This window comes from Anabas testudineus, chromosome 18, assembly GCF_900324465.2.
Source record: "Anabas testudineus chromosome 18, fAnaTes1.2, whole genome shotgun sequence".
Lineage (NCBI taxonomy): Eukaryota > Metazoa > Chordata > Actinopteri > Anabantiformes > Anabantidae > Anabas > Anabas testudineus.
In genome coordinates this window covers 26,397,882-26,418,449 of record NC_046627.1, presented here as the reverse complement: position 1 = coordinate 26,418,449, position 20,568 = coordinate 26,397,882, and the positions used below count along the sequence as shown (strand labels likewise).

The window sequence follows — 20,568 nt, the reverse complement described above, 5'->3', positions numbered from 1 at the left end:
GACAATCATTTACCATAAACTTTACAATGACTCTGAATTTAATCTATTATTTAAACAATTACCATTCTGGATTAAAAGACAGACTTTATAGAAAAGTAGATATATAAAAAAAAGAAATTCTGTCTGATCTATTAATTAGATCTACAACTTTCTTACGTGTAAATTATGTGTATAAAGCTAATTATTTGAATGAAAACATGCAGCCTACTGGGACAAATACCTACATTGAGTTTCTTCTATTTGCATACAATAAAAGTTGAGTAGAATATTATTTGAAATATTACATTTTAACTGACTTTACTGGTGTTCAGCCTACCTGACGACCAGATGACCACTGACACTGACTCTTAACTCAACTGAACATCAGGACTGTTGCAGTGCCTCGACTCTGCTCTCCAAACATTTGCTGTGAGTTTTTGTCTGTGCACATCCACTCACAACGTGAGTTATCCCAGATTGGTACTGCACGAGCAACTGTTGTATTCTCACACTGCAAATACTTTATTATTTCAGATGACCGATAAGAAGACTACACTAAAATTAAACCCACCAGAAAACAAACAGACAGAAAAGACTGATTGGACTGACTGGAAGTGACTGAGCGCTGTCAAAAAGACACAGACATATCCCTCCTTTGTACAGTTCAAACTGTTTTAATGAAAGTAATACATGGTGAAAAGTCACTAACTTGTGACTGATCTCAAGATTTTTCCTATTTTTCATGTGAAGATTAAAGTTGAAATTTCAACAAAATAAAATCAAAATGTTTAGAATCATCCATCCATCCATCCATTCTCATCCGCTTATCCGGGGCCGGGTCGCGGGGGGAGCAGCTTAAGCAGAGATGCCCAGACTTCCCTCTCCCTAGACACCTCCTCCAGCTCTTCCGGGGGGACACCGAGGCGTTCCCAGGCCAGCCGAGAGACATAGTCCCTCCAACGTGTCCTGGGTCTTCCCCGGGGCCTCCTCCCGGTGGGACAGGACCGGAAAACCTCCCCTACGAGGCGTCCCGGGGGCATCCGAAACAGATGCCCAAGCCACCTCAACTGGCCCCTCTCGATGCAGAGGAGCAGCGGCTCTACTCCGAGCTCCTCCCGGGTGACTGAGCTCCTCACCCTGACACTAAGGGTGCGCCCAGCCACTCTACGGAGGAAACTCATTTCGGCCGCTTGTATCCGCGACCTTGTCCTTTCGGTCATGACCCAAAGCTCATGACCATAGGTGAGGGTGGGAACGTAGACTGACCTGTAAATCGAGAGCTTTGCCTTTCGGCTCAGCTCCTTTTTCACCACGACGGACCGGTACACCGACCGCATTACTGCTGCCGATGCACCAATCCGTCTGTCAATCTCACGCTCCCTATTTCCCTCACTCGTGAACAAGACCCCAAGATACTTAAACTCCTCCACTTGAGGGAGGATCTCCCCCCCAACCTGGAGGGTGCAAGCCACCTTTTTCCGGTTGAGAACCATGGCCTCGGACTTGGAGGTGCTGATTCTCATCCCAGCCCCTTCACACTCGGCTGCAAACCGCCCCAGTGCCTGCTGGAGGTCCCGGTCTGATGAAGCCAACAGGACAACATCATCTGCAAAAAGCAGAGATGAAATCCTGTGATTCCCAAACCGGATTCCCTCCGACCCCTGGCTGCGCCTAGAAATCCTGTCCATAAAGGTAATGAACAGGATCGGTGACAAAGGGCAGCCCTGTCGGAGTCCAACATGCACCGGGAACAAGTCTGACTTACTACCGGCAATGCGAACCAAGCTCCTACTCCGGTCATACAAGGACCGAATGGCCCTTAACAAAGGGTCCCGAATCCCGTATTCCCGAAGTTCATCCCACAGGATGCCACGAGGGACACGGTCGAACGCCTTCTCCAAGTCCACAAAACACATGTAGACTGGATGGGCGAACTCCCATGAACCCTCGAGCACCCTAGCGAGAGTATGGAGCTGGTCCAGTGTTCCACGGCCAGGACGAAAACCGCATTGTTCCTCCTGGATCCGAGGTTCGACTAGCGGCCTAACTCTCCTCTCCAGCACTCTGGAATAGACTTTCCCAGGGAGGCTGAGGAGTGTGATCCCCCTATAGTTGGAACACACCCTCCGGTCCCCCTTTTTAAAAAGAGGAACCACCACCCCGGTCTGCCAGTCCAGAGGTACCGTCCCCGATCTCCACGCGATGCTGCAAAGGCGTGTCAACCAAGACAGCCCTACAACATCCAGAGACTTAAGGTACTCGGGGCGAATTTCATCCACCCCTGGTGCCTTGCCACCGAGGAGCTTACTGACTACCTCGGTGACTTCGACCAGGGAAATGGATGAATCAACCTCCGAGTCCCCAGTCTCTGCTTCCTCAACAGAAGGCGTGACGACGGGGTTGAGGAGATCCTCAAGGTATTCCTTCCACCGTCCTACAACGTCCCCAGTCGAAGTCAGCAACTCCCCACCTCCACTGTAAACAGTATTGGCAGGAAACTGCTTTCCCCTTCTGAGGCGCCGGACGGTTTGCCAGAATTTCCTTGAGGCAGACCGATAGTCCTCCTCCATGGCCTCGCCGAACTTTTCCCAGGTCCGAGTTTTTGCCACTGCGACCGCGCGGGCTGCGGCACGTTTGGCCTGCCGATACCCATCAGCTGCATCAGGAGTCCCACAGGCCAACCAGGCCTGATAAGACTCCTTCTTCAGCTTGACGGCTTCCCTTACTTCCGGTGTCCACCACCGGGTTCGGGGATTGCCGCCATGACAGGCACCAGAGACCCTACGGCCACAGCTCCGAACAGCCGCATTGACAATGGAGGTGGAAAACATAGTCCACTCGGACTCAATGTCTCCAGACTCCCTCGGAACCTGATTATAGCTCTCCCGGAGGTGGGAGTTGAAGACCTCTCTGACAGAGGGTTCCACCAGACGTTCCCAACAGACCCTCACAATACGTTTGGGTCTGCCAGGTCTATCCAGCTCCCTCCTCCGCCATCGGATCCAACTTACCACCAGGTGGTGATCAGTTGACAGCTCAGCCCCTCTCTTCACCCGAGTGTCCAAGACATATGGTCGGAGGTCAGATGACACAACCACAAAGTCGATCATAGACCTCCGACCTAGGGTGTCCTGGTGCCACGTGCACTGATGGACACCCTTATGCTTGAACATGGTGTTCGTTATGGACAAACTGTGACTAGCACAGAAGTCCAATAACAAAACACCACTCGGTTTCAGATCAGGGAGGCCGTTCCTCCCAATCACGCCCCTCCAGGTATCACTGTCATTGCCCACGTGGGCGTTGAAATCCCCCAGTAGGACGACAGAGTCCCCAGTCGGAGCACCTTCCAGTACCCCTTCCAGAGACCCTATGAAAGCTGGGTACTCTACACCGCTATTTGGCCCGTAGGCACAAACAACGGTGAGAGACCTCTCCCCTACCCGAAGGCGCAGGGAAACAACTCTCTCGTCCACCGGGGAAAACTCCAACACATGGCAGCTGAGCTGGGGGGCTATAAGCAAGCCCACCCCTGCCCGCCGCCTCTCACCATGGGCAACTCCAGAGTAGAAGAGAGTCCAACCTCTCTCAAGGAGTTGTGTTCCAGAGCCCAGTCTATGTGTGGAAGTGAGCCCGACTATCTCTAGCCGGTACCGCTCAACCTCCAGCACAAGTTCAGGCTCCTTTCCACCCAGTGAGGTGACATTCCATGTCCCAATTGCCAGATTCTTTGTCCAGGGATTGGGTTGTCGAGGCACCTCCACACGGCTGCCACCCAATCCACACTGCACCGACCCCTTATGCGCCTTCCTGCGGGTGGTGGGCCTACGGGAAGGCAATCCCACGTCGCTCCTTCGGGCTGCGCCCGGCCGGGTCCCGTGGGAGAGATCCCAGCCACCAGGCGCTCGTCTACGTGCCCCAACCCCAGGCCTGGCTCCAGGGTGGGGCCCCGGTGACGCCAATCCGGGCGACGTACCCGACCTTGATTTTTTTCTCGTCATAAGGGGTTTATGAACTGCTCTTAGTCTGGCCCGTCGCCTAGGACCTGTTTGCCTTGGGAGACCCTACCAGGGGCTTAAGCCCCCGGCAACATAGCTCCTAGGGTCATTCGGGCACGCAAACCCCTCCACCACAGTAAGGTGGCAGTTCAGGGAGGAGTGTTTAGAATCAATCACTGGAAAAATTAAATTGTAGAATAACTCACCTTTAGACCTTTAAAGAGGTTTGGCCAAGACAATATTACATTTTTTCATCCAGAAGTTTATCTATGCTGCTGTATTTTCTTGTTACTGTAGACAAAAGGTCACAGTTCAACACCTATGCCACTGTCGTCCCTCCTCTGCACACCTTTTATTGTGCTGTGTGAAGCCACTTTTACTTTCTGTTATGACCCCGGCTCAAGGGAGGCAACAGAGATAACTACAAAAAAAAGCTTAGCTTACACGATGGAATTTATTGCAGGTAGAGTGCTGAAGCAGAAGGAGAGAGAGTGGGAGGGACTTCTCAGGACTTTTAGAGGGCAGTCACCAGGTGTAGAAGTCACACGAAGTGGGTTGGGAGGAGTCAGTGCAGAAATCACCTGGTTTCTATTAAAATGTGTGAAATGAATGCTTATTTCAAAACTTTACCACTCCATATACCACAGTTGTTTCTTATAAATATAATGTATGGAATTATTTCTGGATTGTTTTAACTTTATACAACTTTAGATGCAGTTTTTTTGGGCTTAAGCATAAAATATACAACTAATTATTAAGCAGTTTCTGCTGACAGTAAGGACAAACGTGTCTGTGCAGCATCATTTGTTGAGTATCATATTTAAGTACTAAAGCCCTAACACAAAAGTAATCTAGAAGAAAACACACAACACAAATGTATAGTTGTAAGCAGGGCCTGACATAAAGTCACTGTGTTTAGATAGATAGATAGATAGATAGATAGATAGATAACAAAATCGACAATACACAAAACACAGTACAAGAATAACACACAGTATAGACAATAATAACAAAACACACTGTACATGTTGTTAAACCATCAGCGTGGACACTGACTCTCTGTCTGTGAGTCATTGTACAGGCTGATGGCTGTTGGCACAAATGACTTCCTGTACCTTTCCTTGTCGGAGCTGGAGAAGTCTCTGACTAAATCTGCTCCGCTGTTTGACAAGTGTGCTGTGGAGAGGATGTGAGCTGTTCTCCATGATGCTCAGGAGTTTGTGCAGCATCCTCCTCTCCACCACCTGCTCTAAAGGTTCCAGAAAAGCCCCCAGCACCGAGCCAGCTTTCCTGATCAGCTTATTTAGTTTCTTAGTGTTTTATGCTGCTGCCCCAGCAGACGACAGCAAAGAATATGGCACTGGCTACAACAGACTGGTAGAAGATCTGCAGCATCTTGTTGCACACATTAAAAGACATGAGCTTCATCAGGAAGTAGAGTCGACTCTGTCCCTTCCTGTATACAGCCTCTGTGTTGAACTTCCAGTCCACTCTGTTGTCCAGGTGAACACCCAGGTATTTGTACCTCTCCACCACGTCCACCTTCTCTCCCAGAATGGACACAGTGTCAAAGCCAGTTTTCTTCCTCCTGAAGTCCACAACCATCTCCTTGGTCTTGCTTACATTCAAGGTGAGATGATTGTTCCCACACCACTTCACAAAACTGTCCACCAGACCTCTGTACTCTGTCTCCTCCTCACCGCTGATACAACCAACCACTGCAGAGTCATCTGAGAACTTCTGCAGATGGCAGGACTCAGTGTTGTACTGAAAGTCTGAGGTGTACAGGGTGAAGAGGAAAGGTGAGAGGACAGTCCCCTGAGGTGCTCCTGTGCTACTGACCACCCGCTCAGACTCACATCCCTGCTTGTACAAACTGTGGTCTGTCTGTCAGGTAGTCAGTGATCCAGGAGGCTGTGGAGGAGTCTACCTGCATCTTCAGGAGCTTCTCTCTCAGCAGGACAGGCTGGATGGTGTTAAAGGCACTGGAGAAATCAAACATGACGGTGGGATTATTTTGTCTGTAAGAGTTCCAGTGATGGGTGTGGTTGTGTGACCATCTCTGATATTCATTGTAGGATGGGTGTGGGGGGGGGGACACTGTTCTGTCTGTTAGTCTAGCAGAGGAGGAGGAGGAGGAGGAGGAGGAGGAGGGTGCAGCAGAGTGTCTGGAGGTGGAGGAGGGGGAGAGGCGGTAGTGCTGTAAACCTGTTGAACAAATGGTTCAGCTCATGGCCTTGTCCAGGTTCCCTTCTACCTGGTTCCCCTTCTCCTTGAAGCCAGTGATCTTCTTCATTCCAGACCACACATGCTTCATGTTGTTCTGCTGGAGTTGGTTCTCCAGCTTCCTTCTGTAAGCGTCCTTACTGCGTTGCCTTTAAGGCAATCTTTAATTTATGCATATTTATTCCTAAATCCGTAGTTAAGTTTGTTTAATGCGTAAAGTGTTCAGCCAAAATGTTTATAATTATGTTTATAGGAATATTACCGCTAATTGGAGGAGTTTATATAATCTCGCGATATGTGTGACGTGACTTCCGGTTTTGCGGAGGATCACGTTGGTAATTTCCTGTTTACGACGGGATACGGGAGAAACTAGGCACATGCGACCGTCATGTGAATCTACTGCCATCTGCTAAGAAATACCATAGACGCAATGCCGTAAGTTTGTATTTTTGATGGTTCATACTATAAACGTTATATTTGCATATGTATTGTGTTAAAACGATTAAGCATACGATGTTGTATTTGATATATATATTGAGATTGTATAAGTTTCGGTGCTAGCATTCAAAGACTGAATGTTTTCCTTTGTATTGTGTTTTACAGTTTTTACCAAAAACACAAATGACCACATAAGCTCATGCACTTTAAAGTGAAGAGAAGAAAATAAACGGCACTTTGACGAAGTGAATCCTCTTCATTTGAAGTCTGGTTAGCTCCGTGTTTAGTTTAGAGTTTCAACACCCTGGACGAGAACACTAGACTTACTCTGCCTCAGTCTCACCCTCAGCTCTCTCTGCACAGACTTCACCTGGTCCTTGTCTCCCTCCTTCTTCTTCTTGTTCAGCAGCTCCTTTAAGTTGCTGGTGATCCAGGGCTTGTTGTTCGAGAAGCACCTCACTGTCCTGGTTGGGATGATGTTGTCCACACAGAAGTTAATGTACTCTGTGACGCTGTCTGTCATGGAATTGATGTCGTCTTCATGTTGGTCACAGAAAACATTCTAGTTTGTGGCTTCAAAGCACCTCTGCAGAGTCTCAATAGCTTCCTGAGACCACTTCCTTACAGTTCTCGTGGTCACTGTCTGCTTCTGAACAATAGGAGTGTAGACGGGGGTGAGGAGCACCAGGTCAGATCTGCCTAAGGGAGGGAGAGCAGTGGAGGTGTATGCATCCTTAACGTTTGCATCCAGTAAATCTAAAATCTTATTGTCTCTGGTGGAGCAGTTGACAAACTGGTAAAATGTGTGGAGAGTTGTGTCCAGAGACGTGTGATTAAAGTCTCCTGTTGTTATTATTATGAAGGAGTTTGGATGCTGGTTCTGTAAGTCAGCGGTGACTGAGTTAATGACGCCACAAGCTACTTCAGGAGTGGCTGATGGGGGAATGTAAGTCGTAATGACAATAACACAGCTAAACTCCCTTGGTAGATAATATGGGCGCAGACTTACAGCTAATAGTTAAACCTTCTCTTTCACTCTTTCTTTTTGAGTGGCATGTCCTTGAATTTCCATCTTTCGGAAATGTAAATGATTGTGTGTTTATTATTATTTGAATGAAAACATGCATCCCCATGGTAAATGGTGGTGTTCCTTCCTGCTGTCTACCCAAACCCCTGACACTCATAACTTCCCTGCTGTGACCTCAAAACTCCAACACACACACACACACACACACACACACACCTGACTTCATTGTGTCAGTGCTGATCCACAGCTCTGCTCACATTGAAGGGTCGGTTCAATAAGCTAGCAATCTATTGTGGAGATATACAGCACCTGACTGCTCCTGTCAGAGATTTTGTAAGTCTACTGAAAGGGAAATGTGCACAAGATAAAACACAGAACAACTGACTGGGGCGTGCTGCAGAGGATGAGTAGAAGCTGTGGAACAGACGATGGAGCGTAGAGCATGAACAGGTGCACGCTGGGAAGAGACTATGGGAGACTGGAAAAAGACTCTCAGCCTTAAACGTAGAAAGCAGAACCAGAGGAATCTAAAGAGAGGTTGAACTTCAGAGGAAAGTGTAAGACATGGTCATGGTTCTAGACACAGTGTTTGTCCTACGGAGGATCTGCCTGATCAGATCCACACGAACCCTTTTTTTTACTCACTGGAAGAGGAGGCTGTGAAGGGGATTGTGAAGTTCACTTCACCACAACACAGCTACAGCGACACCACTGGAGGTGGAAACAGAAACAAGGTATTTACTTTGGTCCCTTCTTTTTCCATGTCTATTTTCTAAGCTAACACTGGATGGCGCCATAGTGTCAGAGTCTCTGCAGTCTGTGGTCCACTCTGAGGAAACCGGATGAGTGAGAAAAAACAAACAAACAAACAAACTGGGTGACAGGACACAGATACACAACTTCTGGAAGAGGATCTAACCTGTACATTTTTAAGTGTAAGAATCAAACAGACAAAATATTTGTAAATATAAGTTGTTTTTCATTTTCTTTCTTTTCTTTGAGTGATTGAATGAAAAGCTTATTTTGTGACAACCAAAGGCAACAGGTGCAGTTTGCAAGAAAAGACAAAGAACAAAAGGCCGTTAGCTCAAGGTTTTAGATTCAGTGCTGAGGAAAAGTGCTCGTCACTCATCACTTTATAAAACACATGCACATCACATCAGAAAGTTACTCTGTAGTTTCTTCTTTACTTTGTCCTGTTCTCATGTTGCCCATCATCATATGGCCATCCTGTAGCATCATGATTCCTAACCAGGATAGTCACTGTAGCAAAATTCATCTCCCCTGCAAAGAATAGCACTTTTTTATTTTGAAAAATATATTTTAACGTTGTGATTTTGTTGCTTTTACAGCTGCACAAACCTTTGTTTTGAAAAAGATCCATCTGTGCTGCGTGATCTGTGTGACGTTCAGAGGCTCAGAGCACTGAGAAAAGCCACATTTGCCTATTTCCAGCTAACTAATGTACTGATGGTGCAGGTGACTCAGCGGTGATTCCTGCTCAGGACGTCTAAACTGAGACAGTGAACACAAATGATGACACGTTAGCTCACTTCACATGTAGCAGTGTTTACATGTAGCCACTTAGTCACATGTGGGACAGACATGAGGGCTTCGATACCATAAGATGCCTCCTATCCTCAGAGAGCGATGAGGTCACACAGGCGGTCCAACGTTTCCCATCCTCACACTGTGTTGTATTGTGGACACGGAGGTGGTGTTGGCCTCACGTCTTGATGTGATGTAGCAGTGAACACAGTGTTTTTGTGTTGGGCTGTTTCTGTTTGCTTTCTGTCATCATCCTCTCCATTCAGTGACCACTTGGTAAATGCCATCACTGGAGGAAGCCATCTTGTCTATGCTGGCTGCTATCTTGTGCTCCCTCTCAGCCTCCTCCTCTAATCCTGGTAAACTCCACCACCACCACCTCATCTAGTTTCTTCTGTACTGTTCTCACCAAAAACCACAGCACCTAGAGAGAAACATCCTGTCCGTCCTGCAGCTTCATCATGATCAACACTTCCCCCTAGTTTTCTTGAATGCAATAATACATAATACATACATACATAATAAAACTCGCCTACTCTTCTACCTCCTTTTCAGAGTTTATTACCACTCAAACGTTACACAGATTGACAGATATTTAAATGACTGTATAGTTTTCCCAACTCTTCCTATACATTTTTGAGTGTAAAAGCAATGTTGTTGGTGTATGTGTTGCTGTACCTTTTTAAGGTGGATATGTCAAATTAACATCACACTTTTATCCAGGAGCTTATATGACTCCAGGAAGACACTTTACACTCTGTTTATAGTACAGTAACACTCTATGGAGTAAGTGAGAGTTGTGTAACATGTATTTATGTTTGTGATATATTAAAAATATATATCACTTGATTAAGAATAAGTCAATTAAATAAAGGATCTAAATTGAACTCAAAACAGAAACTGATTTTTTTAAATATGGACTTAATAAATTAAAGATAAAAATTCGAAAGCTACTGGAAAGTAGTTTTTTTTCTCTTTTATTCATGTTGATAGTTTTAATGTTAGTAGAAAATTTGAATACTACTAAAAGAGAATCACCGTATTGGACCATAGAAATAATATAGGAGAGAATATTAGAAGTCATCTACAGATTTTATTACATGGTTAAATTTACTTTGTTTCTGAGATGTGATGTTACCTGATTCTGTGAATTATATACACGGATCTAATCTGATTTAAAATACTTATACTTGTACTTATACTACAAATAGACAAATTAGAACTTACAAATGGTGTAATAAACATACATTACTTATGTATATCATACATCAAAAAGCCTAATAATAAACCATACAAAATATTAAATACAACATCAAGCTTTGTTTTGACTGTTTGTTCTGAACCTTTTTCAACAGATTCACATCCACACTCATAAAACTGAAACTTCAGCTGCAAAGTTTCACCTGTTGCCTTCTTTTTTATTTACCAAACACAGAAACCTGCAACTTGATGTGAGTGAAGTGAACAAACTATATGCTGTGATTCTGATTTGGAAAAGATTAAACACATTGACAGTCAGTTAAGAGCAGTGAGTACAGTGTAGTTACAGGCTGATCATAGCACATATGGAAGGAGGGGCTTTTAATTTATTTAAACATGTTTAGAATTAGATACTTACAGAAATAACAGACTCAATTCAGATAATAATAAAGATCACAATTTGATTACAACAATTTCTCTTTCATGTATACAGTACATGTTAACATTGCTACATTCAGACTAACTTATCATGCTAAATAAACATTTTTACTGAAAACATCACATATTATATTCACATCAAGTACATATTACATGCTGATGTATGAATTGAATATTATTGTAACACACTGAATTTACATTCACAGAGACAAAAACAATCATTTATGAGTCCAAGTACTTTATCATATGTTGTAATTTATTTAAAACTGTCCTACAATAATAATATAACATAAAGACTGAATGATCTGTGTTAAGAAAAATAAATGTAAAGTATTTGACATATTATCCTTTACAGAGAAAGAACAAACAAAAAAATCAAGTACAATATTGTCTGGGTGTGTAGCAAACTGTGCACTGAAAGTTTATATATTTAAGATGTTATGGTAGAGGGGTACTCCATGTCCCCAAAGCCGCCTAATAAGAAAATATTTTTAATAGGGCGTGTAGATCTGAGATCACCTGGCATATAGTTTCTCACTTGATGTTAAATGACTCTTTGAGACTCTCTTCTGCCTGTTTACGTTTGATATATTTCCAAGTTGCAGGAATATCAGCAGGCTCCACTCCATATGCTTTGGCAAAGTCATTGTTAAACTTTGTCATCACATGTTTCCAGTAGTCTGATGCCTGTAGACTCACATCCGGAGGAATTTTCCAGTCTGGAAAAATTTCATTATAATGCTTGTAAGGATGCCTTTTATTATTTGTACCATCACAACGAAAAGATGCATCACTGTTCACAAGGGATGAGCATATGTCAGTGGCCAGCTTTTTGGTCGTGTAACTGTGGTATGTACCAAGACCTTGTGGTCGATGTAGTGAAGTAAAGTGCTCAGTATGTTCTTTTCCTCCTGCTTCACAGGGTGATTTGCAGAATGGACACTGTTTACCACATCCTATCAGTCTGGTGAAAAGCTCATTCTGGGGCTTCACATGGAGGCGTCTTAGTTTCATTTTAATGTTTGATGTTTTAAACTTCTCTCTAAGAGTTTGTGCCATGTCCTTCACACACTCTGTCAGCCAGTGAGCAAACTGTTCCTCATCAGCATTGTTCAGGATCATGAAAGCACCAAGAGCATCCTGGGAAATGACCAGTTTATCACCAAGTTCTTTACAGATATCTGTAACAAATGTCTTCAGGTTTCCACTCTTTTTTACTTTGGCCTTGTTGATGGCATCATTTATGCTGTTGATTTTTGAGTCAAGATGCTTATTCTCAAATTCAAGTGTCTTAGAGCCATCGGAGAAGTGAATCACTATTTGGCCATGTATCCATTTCTTTACATAATCCTCATATGAAAAAATACAACTCAAATACTTTTGAAAGTCATTTTGTGAAAGCAGATCTAGAAGAACTGAATACTGGAAGAACATACGAGTGCTGAACTTCTGCATCGTCAGCATTTCACCAATGATATCAGGACCCAGGGAACGGTTGACAAAGTCTTCAACTGCAGGCTTCAAGCATTGGTTGGTGAATTCTTCTGCCTTCTTCTGGCACTGGTCTCGTTCTTGAAACACGTCTTTGAAATCAGCACGAAACTTGTCCTTGTTTTGATTCAGACATCTGTAGGGATCATTCATTTGGAGGAAATCTTCATGCAGTTGCTGAAAGTGTCTGGCTGCAAATCCACAGATGTGCTGCTTTAGAGAAACTTCAAACTTGATGTCTGTTTTAACATCCTGATTGTTTTGCAGCTTCTCATCAATCATGTGCAGAATTTCCTGGATGTAAGTTTCATGGTAATTTGTTTTTCTTTCCATCTTTTCAGTCACAACCTGTGTGCAAGCATCTATAATGCTGTCAGCCAGTTTTTGTACCATCTTTGTTTGATCTTGATTGTAGATCCACTTGCTCAGTTCGTTTTTTAATTTCTTGTATCCTTCAGCTTTATATTTAAAAGGTTCTACTCCACAATCTTCCAACCTTTTTTGACTTAACAATTCATATGTATGACTCCCCTTATGTGACAGGTTTTGTCTCAGGTAGTATGTTACACTGTTGAAGACATTTATTGTCTTTGGTTTGGAAAATGTCAGTTTGCTCACTGTTTCATTCCACATCTTATCAAATTCTTTATCCAGCTCTTCATCTTTCATTTGGACATTTTTCTTTCGACATTCTTCAATCAGTGCACACACAGCCCTTTCAATTTCTTTTGTGTGGTTCTCCTTGATTTTATCAAGTTCTGTCAACCCCTGTTTGATTTCTACTGCTGCTGTGAGTTGATTAACTACAGAGTTTTCCATTTCCCGTCGAAGGCTCTTAGCACTGTTTGAGAATTCCTCTCTGTATCCTTCAACCAGATGGACATGACCCTCTGTTTGCTCAAAGTACTGTGTCAGATTGTCAAGAAGCTTTGTCTCCCAACTAGTCAGCACGGTGAAGGCTTCAGTTTTCAAACATGTCAGAAGTTTTTCCAACCCAGATATGTCAGATTTTACAGCAACTGTACCAAAATTTGAAATTCTTGTTTCTGCATATGTTCCCCATTTGTACATTTCCTTTTTGAATTCCCATTCCCATTGGTTGAATTCTGTGCACAGCCTCATGTACGCATCAGCTACTAGACTGTTTCTGAAGCTGAAGATGAAGTTTTCATGTTTTACTGCATTCCACAGGCTTCTCATCCACTGTGTAAACTCCAATATATTGTTACCAGATGACTGACATTTTCCCAGTAGTTGGATTATGTTTTTCTTGAGTTCATATACAGCCTCACTGTAGCCTGCATTGACCGGTGCCATTGGTGGGTTTCCATTCCAGAGTCCAGGAATGTACCAGTTCCCAGTGTCTGGATTGTACTCCATCACATCAGTGAAGCTCTTGTACTCCTCTTTCTTTTCCATCCTGGCTGCTGCCTGGGTCATCTCGTTTAACTGCTGCAAGAGCAGTTTCCTGTCTCTTAAGTTCTTGTCATGGGCTGAAACATCGGAAACATTCTGGTGAACAAACTGACATTTAGGTTTCTTGCCCACCTCTTTCATCCTGAGAAAAGCGTGCACAACTATCTGTAGGATGTCCTTCATTTCTGTTGAATTCTCCATGGCAATGTTGATAATGGTGATATCACTCAAACCCACGACCAGTGTTGCCAGCTCATTATCATGTTCATGGCTATCGTCCAGTTGTGCAAGTTCTGGTGACTTCAAGCCCTCAGTGTCAATGATCACCATGAAGTCACAGTTGAGGACTTTTTTCACATCTTCATCGATTCTGATGAGCAACATAAAAGCACCTCGAGTGCATCGACCGCTGCTGACTGCAAACTGCACTCCAAACATGGTGTTGAGCAGAGTGGACTTTCCTGTGCTCTGAACTCCAAGAACTGTGACGACCAGTATTTTGTTCTTGGGAGAAACCAAGTCATTGAGCTGAGAGAGAACATCACTCACCCATCTGAGAGGTATGTTGGATGCATCTCCATCCACAAGCTCAAGAGGAAATCCATCAAGCAATAGCTGTGCACAGAGTTTGGGCAGATGCTGCAGCTGTTGACGTGAAGGGTGTGTTTCTGGAAGAGAAGCTGAAGCTTCATAGATCTGACCCATTTCACGGAAGAAGTGTTCAGTTCCCAGTGAGCTGTTGGAAAGTCGTTTGTCAATGTCTTTAATCTCTTCTTTGTTCTCTGAATTATTACATTTCTGTTTGTACAGCTCCCTGAGGCCAGACAGTTTTTCTCGAGACAGGTTATCGAGGTTCATTCTCATCCATTTCAGGAAATAACATCTCTCTATTTCTGGGCTTGATATTGCATCGATGAAACATGTCATTGCATTTGACATGTCGTAAGAGTTCTGTTTGTCCCGAAGTTTTTCTTTCTGTTTTTGAAGATTACTTTTGTACATTTCTATATTTTCAGACCCCACTTTTCGAAGCCGAAATTCTTCCTTCTCTAAACTTGTCAGTTCCTTCCATATTGGACCTTGCAGTGGAAGTTGATCTTCTTTGTATTTAAGGATGTCTTGAATTTGTGCAGTGATGGCATCTGCATTTTTCTTGGCAGTCTGACACTCTGGACAGTCTTCATCAACTGAGATTCCTAGTTCATGAGCAATGTCAGCCATCTCTGCTACTGTCATCTTCATCTTTGAGTTCCCAACTACATCACTGACTGTTTTCCTTATATATTTGATGAAGTCTGCATCATTTATACATTTACTCTTCAAAATAATATTGTTTTTAGTCAGTTCTAGCTCAGTTGCAACTTTTTCTAAAGCATCCAGACTGAAGGTCTTACACTGATGGTTACCCACCAGGAAGATCTCTGCCTTGTTGTGATGGTTGGTCAAAAGCTTGTATCCAGAGTTGAGATTGTCAAAAAACACAAAAACAGCTGCAGATGTCTGACACAAAAAGGAATATTGTGTTTCGAATGAAGCAATATCTCCACGAAGGTTGGCCACAGCTACGGGCTCATTAAAAATATCAATGTTTTTGTTTCCACAAGGAAGGTACCAAGTAATTTCCACCAAACCATTGGATATTCTTCTTGGACAGTCACCACACTCCATGTTGTGGTGAACAAATGTGTCGTGGTACTGCTGAGAATTGCTCAGAAGCTTGTTGAGGATTTCTGACTTGGACAAGGAGCACTCACCCAGTCTCACAAATGAGATCATTGGAAGTTCAGAGAGAACTATTCTGTCCTCAATAAAGCCTTTGGACTCTGAAAGTGACTGAGGTCTGTACTTTTTAACAATGTCTCTCATGGCCCACAGCATGAGTGTGCACTGCTGTCTGTCACAATTAGGAAGCAGAAGAGGGACAGAAAACTGACACATGGACATTTTGAGTGTCATTTCCTGCTGTACAAACCCATCAGAACACAAGAAGAGAGCTGTGATTATGTCAAGAGGGTTCATATATTCTGAATTTATGATGTTGATCAGACCCATGAAATCAAATATTGTATTCCCTGAGGTAGGATCAGAGTGTGATTCACTTACTGATATACATTTCATGTTCCTGGCTGTCACATTAACCATCATAAGTTTCTTTAGAAAATACCATGGAAGATCTGAAATACATTTGGCTGACTCGTCAGTGATAGTCCTCTCATCAATCTGAAGTATTGTGCTTAGTGAAAGCTTCTCTCTGTAGTGTTGCTCCAATGCCAGATCTTCCAAAATACTCTCAATCTTTGTCTCTGTGGACATGAGGAAAGTAATTATCAAATTCATGACTGTTTATTTAATTTACTAAGCATAGATGTAAGATTAAAGCTACAATGTGCAACTTTTGGGAAGGTAGAAATAATCCACCTGGGGTGTTAGATACTGATAATGTGTCAAAGCCTGTATACAAAGTAACACTTTTGTGTTAGCATGTTGTACACAGAGTTTGACCTCTTCTGATTGGTTAGAAGGGTTAGCCTTGCTCAGTAATTTTCTCTGTACTGCTGCTGTTTTGTGCAACTGTGTCACTGGAGGCTAAAACAGCACATTGCCACAATGACTTGCAATGATCAAGTATGAGATTTTGACCACTGACAAGTAAAGTAAATAACAAGGGGAGGGATATATATGAAGCAGCAAGTGAACATTTTGTCCTCAAACTTGATGTGTTAGAAGCAGAAAAAATGGTATAAAGAGTATCGAGTTTGACAAGGGCCAAATTGTGGCTAGACGAGTGTGCCAGAGCATCTCCAAAACTGCAGTTCTTTTGAGTGGGTCCCAGTCTACATTGATCAGTATCTAGCAAAATTGGTCATGTTTGACCATGGGCGACAGGGTAATGGGTGACCAAGGCTCATTCATGCAAGTAAAGAGCAAAGGCTGAAACAACAGCGATTGGGACTGGACGGCCATGCATCGCTTACCTATGGACCACATGGTACCAGGGTGCACTATGGGAAGAAGGGAAGTCAGCTGAGGCAGTGTAATAATTTGGGAAATGTTCTGCTGGGAAACCTTGGGTTTAGCAATCCATCTGGATGTTACTTTGACACATATTAACTAGTTAAGCATGATGTGTACACCCATTCCTTGTTGACTTCTTCAGAAAGATGCCACAACGAAAATATAATTTAGGAATGGTTTGAGGAGCACAACAACGGTTTGAAGAGTTGGCTTGGCCTCCAGAATCTCTTGGATGTGCTTGACAAACAAGTCCAATCCATGGAGGCCCCAACTCCTAACTTACAGGACTTAAAGCATCTGCTGTTGACAGCTTGGTGCTAGATACCACAGGACAGGTGGCTGATTTAAAATTAAAATTTAAGAATTGGCTTTGCAAATGTATATTAAACAAAAACATTGTCATACATTGACAATTAACAATTTTGGTGGACACAATATGTGTTTTGTTTGTTTACAAAAAAAGTTTTGTCGGGCATCTTTGATTAGTTAATAAAATAAATGCATCTGCAAGTTGGGTCATGTAAGCTGAAACCCTTCATATTTGTAATAATGCACAATTTTGCATCCTGCCTTACATCATGTGTAAAATATACAGCAGTGACAATGACACACGACACATTATCATTGACAAGCTTTAGCTCAGCAGGCTAAGCCTCTTTTAAATTTACCATCACTGATGCATTTCATTGACTAACAGAGATTTTAATATACTGCTCAAAAAAATTAAAAGGACAGTTTTGTATTATATAATAACATCATGTCAATTAAACTATATAGTTGATGATCTGGTCAGTTAGGTAGCACTGGGGGTTGTTAATCAGTTTCATATAACTTTGATGTTAATAAAATGAACAACAGTTAGGGGCAACAATGAGACAAGCCGACAAAGCAAATAGTTTTACAGATGGAGGCCTTTTTTCCCTCCTCATCTTTTCGGACTGTTTTTACTAGTTTTGCATTTAGCTAGAGTCAGTGTCACCGCTGGTAGCATGAGGAAATACCTGGAACCTACAGAGGTTGCACAGGCAGTCTAACTCCATCAGGATAAAACATCTATATGTGCCATTTGAATTGGCAGGTCAGCCACTGGTGCCCTTTGCTTTTCACAGATGAGAACAGGGTCACCCTGAGCACTTGTGAAAGATATGAAAAGAAGAATGTTATGCTGCCTTTAATGTTGTTCAGCATTTCTGGTTGGGTGGTGGGTCAGTGATGATCTGGGAAGGCATATCAATGGGAGATGCACAGTGGGTACTGGGGCATACTATGTGTAGTGCACTGTACTTTTTAATTAGATTTTCATAGTGCTTTTGAATTCTGCCCTCTGTTGGTTGATAATTTTCATTCTTATCAAACAATGTGGCATCTTTTTGTTCCTAATACATTACCCAGTCTATATCAGGATAGATCCATCTGGTGTGTTTCTTTCATTTTTTTGAGCAGTGTGTTTGCTCCACAGTTTTACCAGTGATTACCAATGTCAGCAAGTTAAATAAATACTTTTGCAATAAATGTAACTACTAATCATATGGCAAAATTAAATAAAGTAACAGATAAACAAATGCAGGGGAGTTGGGAGCATGGTTGTTATAGGTTCATTTAATTGGACTAACTTTGTATTTTCATTTGAAGATTACTTCGTAATTTCTTTTTGTAAAAAATCCTTTTTTTTGTCACTTACTTGTTTGAACAGATGTTACAGTAGATTTGCTTCTTCTTCCATCTAGCTGTGTAGTAACCTGCAGAGAGTAACACACCCCTGGCTTCAGTCTGCTAACAGTCACACTGTTTGTGTCTGTTGTCAGCTCCTGCACAGTTTCTCCTTCACTACAACAAGTCACAGTGTAGTTCTCCACTTCACCAGCAGGAGTGTCCCAGTGCAGAGACAGGGACTCACTGCTGACATTTGAGACTTTGATCTGCACAGGAGGGACTGGAAAAAAAAAAAAAAGGAAATAAAAGTTTTATCTGATTGTGTAGAGAACAAATGTTGTAGTCTAACACAAATCACTGTAACAGGCTGAGATCCTACCTGAGAATAAGAAGTGAAATCTCTGTTAAGGTTACAGAAACAAACCATCAGCAGGAAATTTTATTTTAAGTCAAATAGCTTTATGTTAATTTTAGATCTACCCGTAAAGACAGATACAGTTGTTGATTTTTGCTTGATTTTTGTTTGCCTTGTTCCTCATTTGGAAGTCTTTGGATAAAATTGTCTGTCAAATGACTAAATGTAAATGATTTGCTTTGATTTCCATTTTTTGCTTCCTTGTGATACTGAAAGTATACTCAGTCCCAGCATTCAGTCCCTCAACACGTACAGTGCTGCAGTCACTGGTCACACTGCCTCTGTGTGTGTCAGAGGTGTACTCTATATAAAGTTTACACCCAACTGAGGAATCAGTTTCAACTAAACTAAGAGACACAGTCTCACTGTCAACATGGACAACTGTGACCTTTGGTGGAATAAAATCGGTGACACATTACAGCACATTTATTGTCATACAAAGTAATTTATCTCTTCTGTTTGACATATTGCATAAGGCTGTGCTATTTCACTTACAGTCAGACTCTGGTGTTGCAGACGAGCCTCCTCTCTCACAGTGAAAGTTAGAGAAGGTATCTGATACGTCATAGAACTCCTTAATAATGGAAAAGATATGCATCTTGTAATTTATGAATTAATAATAGAAGAAAATGTTTGACATATAATTTTATTATTTTTCATTATGTTCTTTACCTCTTCGTCCTCAGAGTTCTCCATTGCAGATTTACTCTCACTCTTTGTCCAAATTATTTGGTCTGCATCTTACAAAAAGTGAGCAAAAAGGAAAAAAGCTAATATTGCAAGCTAAGAAAAAACTAACAACACTGCTAGAAATACCAAAATCAATAATATGTCTAAAAAAAGAAAATCTGCTGATTCACAACTGCATCAAGTCGTGTGAATGTTACACCAGGCAGGTGAAGTACTAAGAGGTGATTATATTTCTCTCATATTTAAAGCAACAATGTAACAATGCATCATATTTTATAACCCAACTATATGTTACATACTCTACTATAATATAAAAGTAGTAGAGTAACATTCTCACTGAATTGTTTCTTGTCTTTATACTCAGATGTTCAGATGAACAAAATACTTGTGGTGACCTACCTTTGTAAGACGGGATTTCCACAGGAAAGTAGCGTAATTTTTTTTATCCCAGAGTTTATATCTGCTGTGTGTTCTGTACTGTGTAACATGTATAACCACAATTTGACTAAACACCCTCCTTGAAATGTCCATGCGACTTCGGGTTTCTCCTTTTACCTATTGGGTGTGGCCACTTTCTCTTTCTGTTTCCCAGAAACATTATATAAACGTTACATGGATTCAAGGAAAACAAAACTTTGCCACCTGTTCCAAAGAACTACTAAGCTTGTCAGTATTTATGTCATATATTATTTGGCATTCCACCCTAAACTATTATTATTGACATATTACAGCCATACTTACATATTCTGTGTATATATACTTAATTTTCTGGATTGATGTTATTCTGTATTTGTGTTGGATCATTTCTGGTTGTGGTTTCTTTTCTTTCTTTCTGAATTGAGAGCAACTGTAACAAGGAAAAACATGTTTTCTCTGGGGTTAATAAGGTTTTTTGAATCCTGAAATCGATTAAAACAAACAAACCAAAAGATATCAGTATAGTTGTCTGAACAAATCCATTAGCATCATATGCTCCAAGTTTCACATTTCTCACACAAACAAACTGAGCATGCATAAGTTGTGGCTCTCACAGG

General features: G+C 42.2%; 1 protein-coding gene across 3 annotated transcripts in view; it reads right to left on the bottom strand.

Moving 5' to 3' along the window:
* si:dkey-85k7.12 (up-regulator of cell proliferation) overlaps positions 1-20,105 on the bottom strand; it is a 49,809-nt gene extending 29,704 nt beyond the window's left edge. For 2 of the 3 annotated variants that reach the window (XM_026352751.1, XM_026352753.1), the window contains exons 1-4: positions 19,934-20,104; positions 19,517-19,584; positions 19,340-19,418; positions 18,458-18,709 (exon numbers count right to left, since the gene is read on the bottom strand). In XM_026352751.1, the coding sequence (XP_026208536.1) occupies positions 18,458-18,709; positions 19,340-19,418; positions 19,517-19,540 (355 nt within the window). In that variant the 5' untranslated portion in view covers positions 19,541-19,584; positions 19,934-20,104. Of the gene's footprint in view, positions 1-10,613; positions 16,065-18,457; positions 18,710-19,339; positions 19,419-19,516; positions 19,585-19,933 lie in introns of those variants that run through there. The other variant, XM_026352752.1, reaches the window with a different exon arrangement.
* Positions 20,106-20,568: the final 463 nt, after the last annotated feature.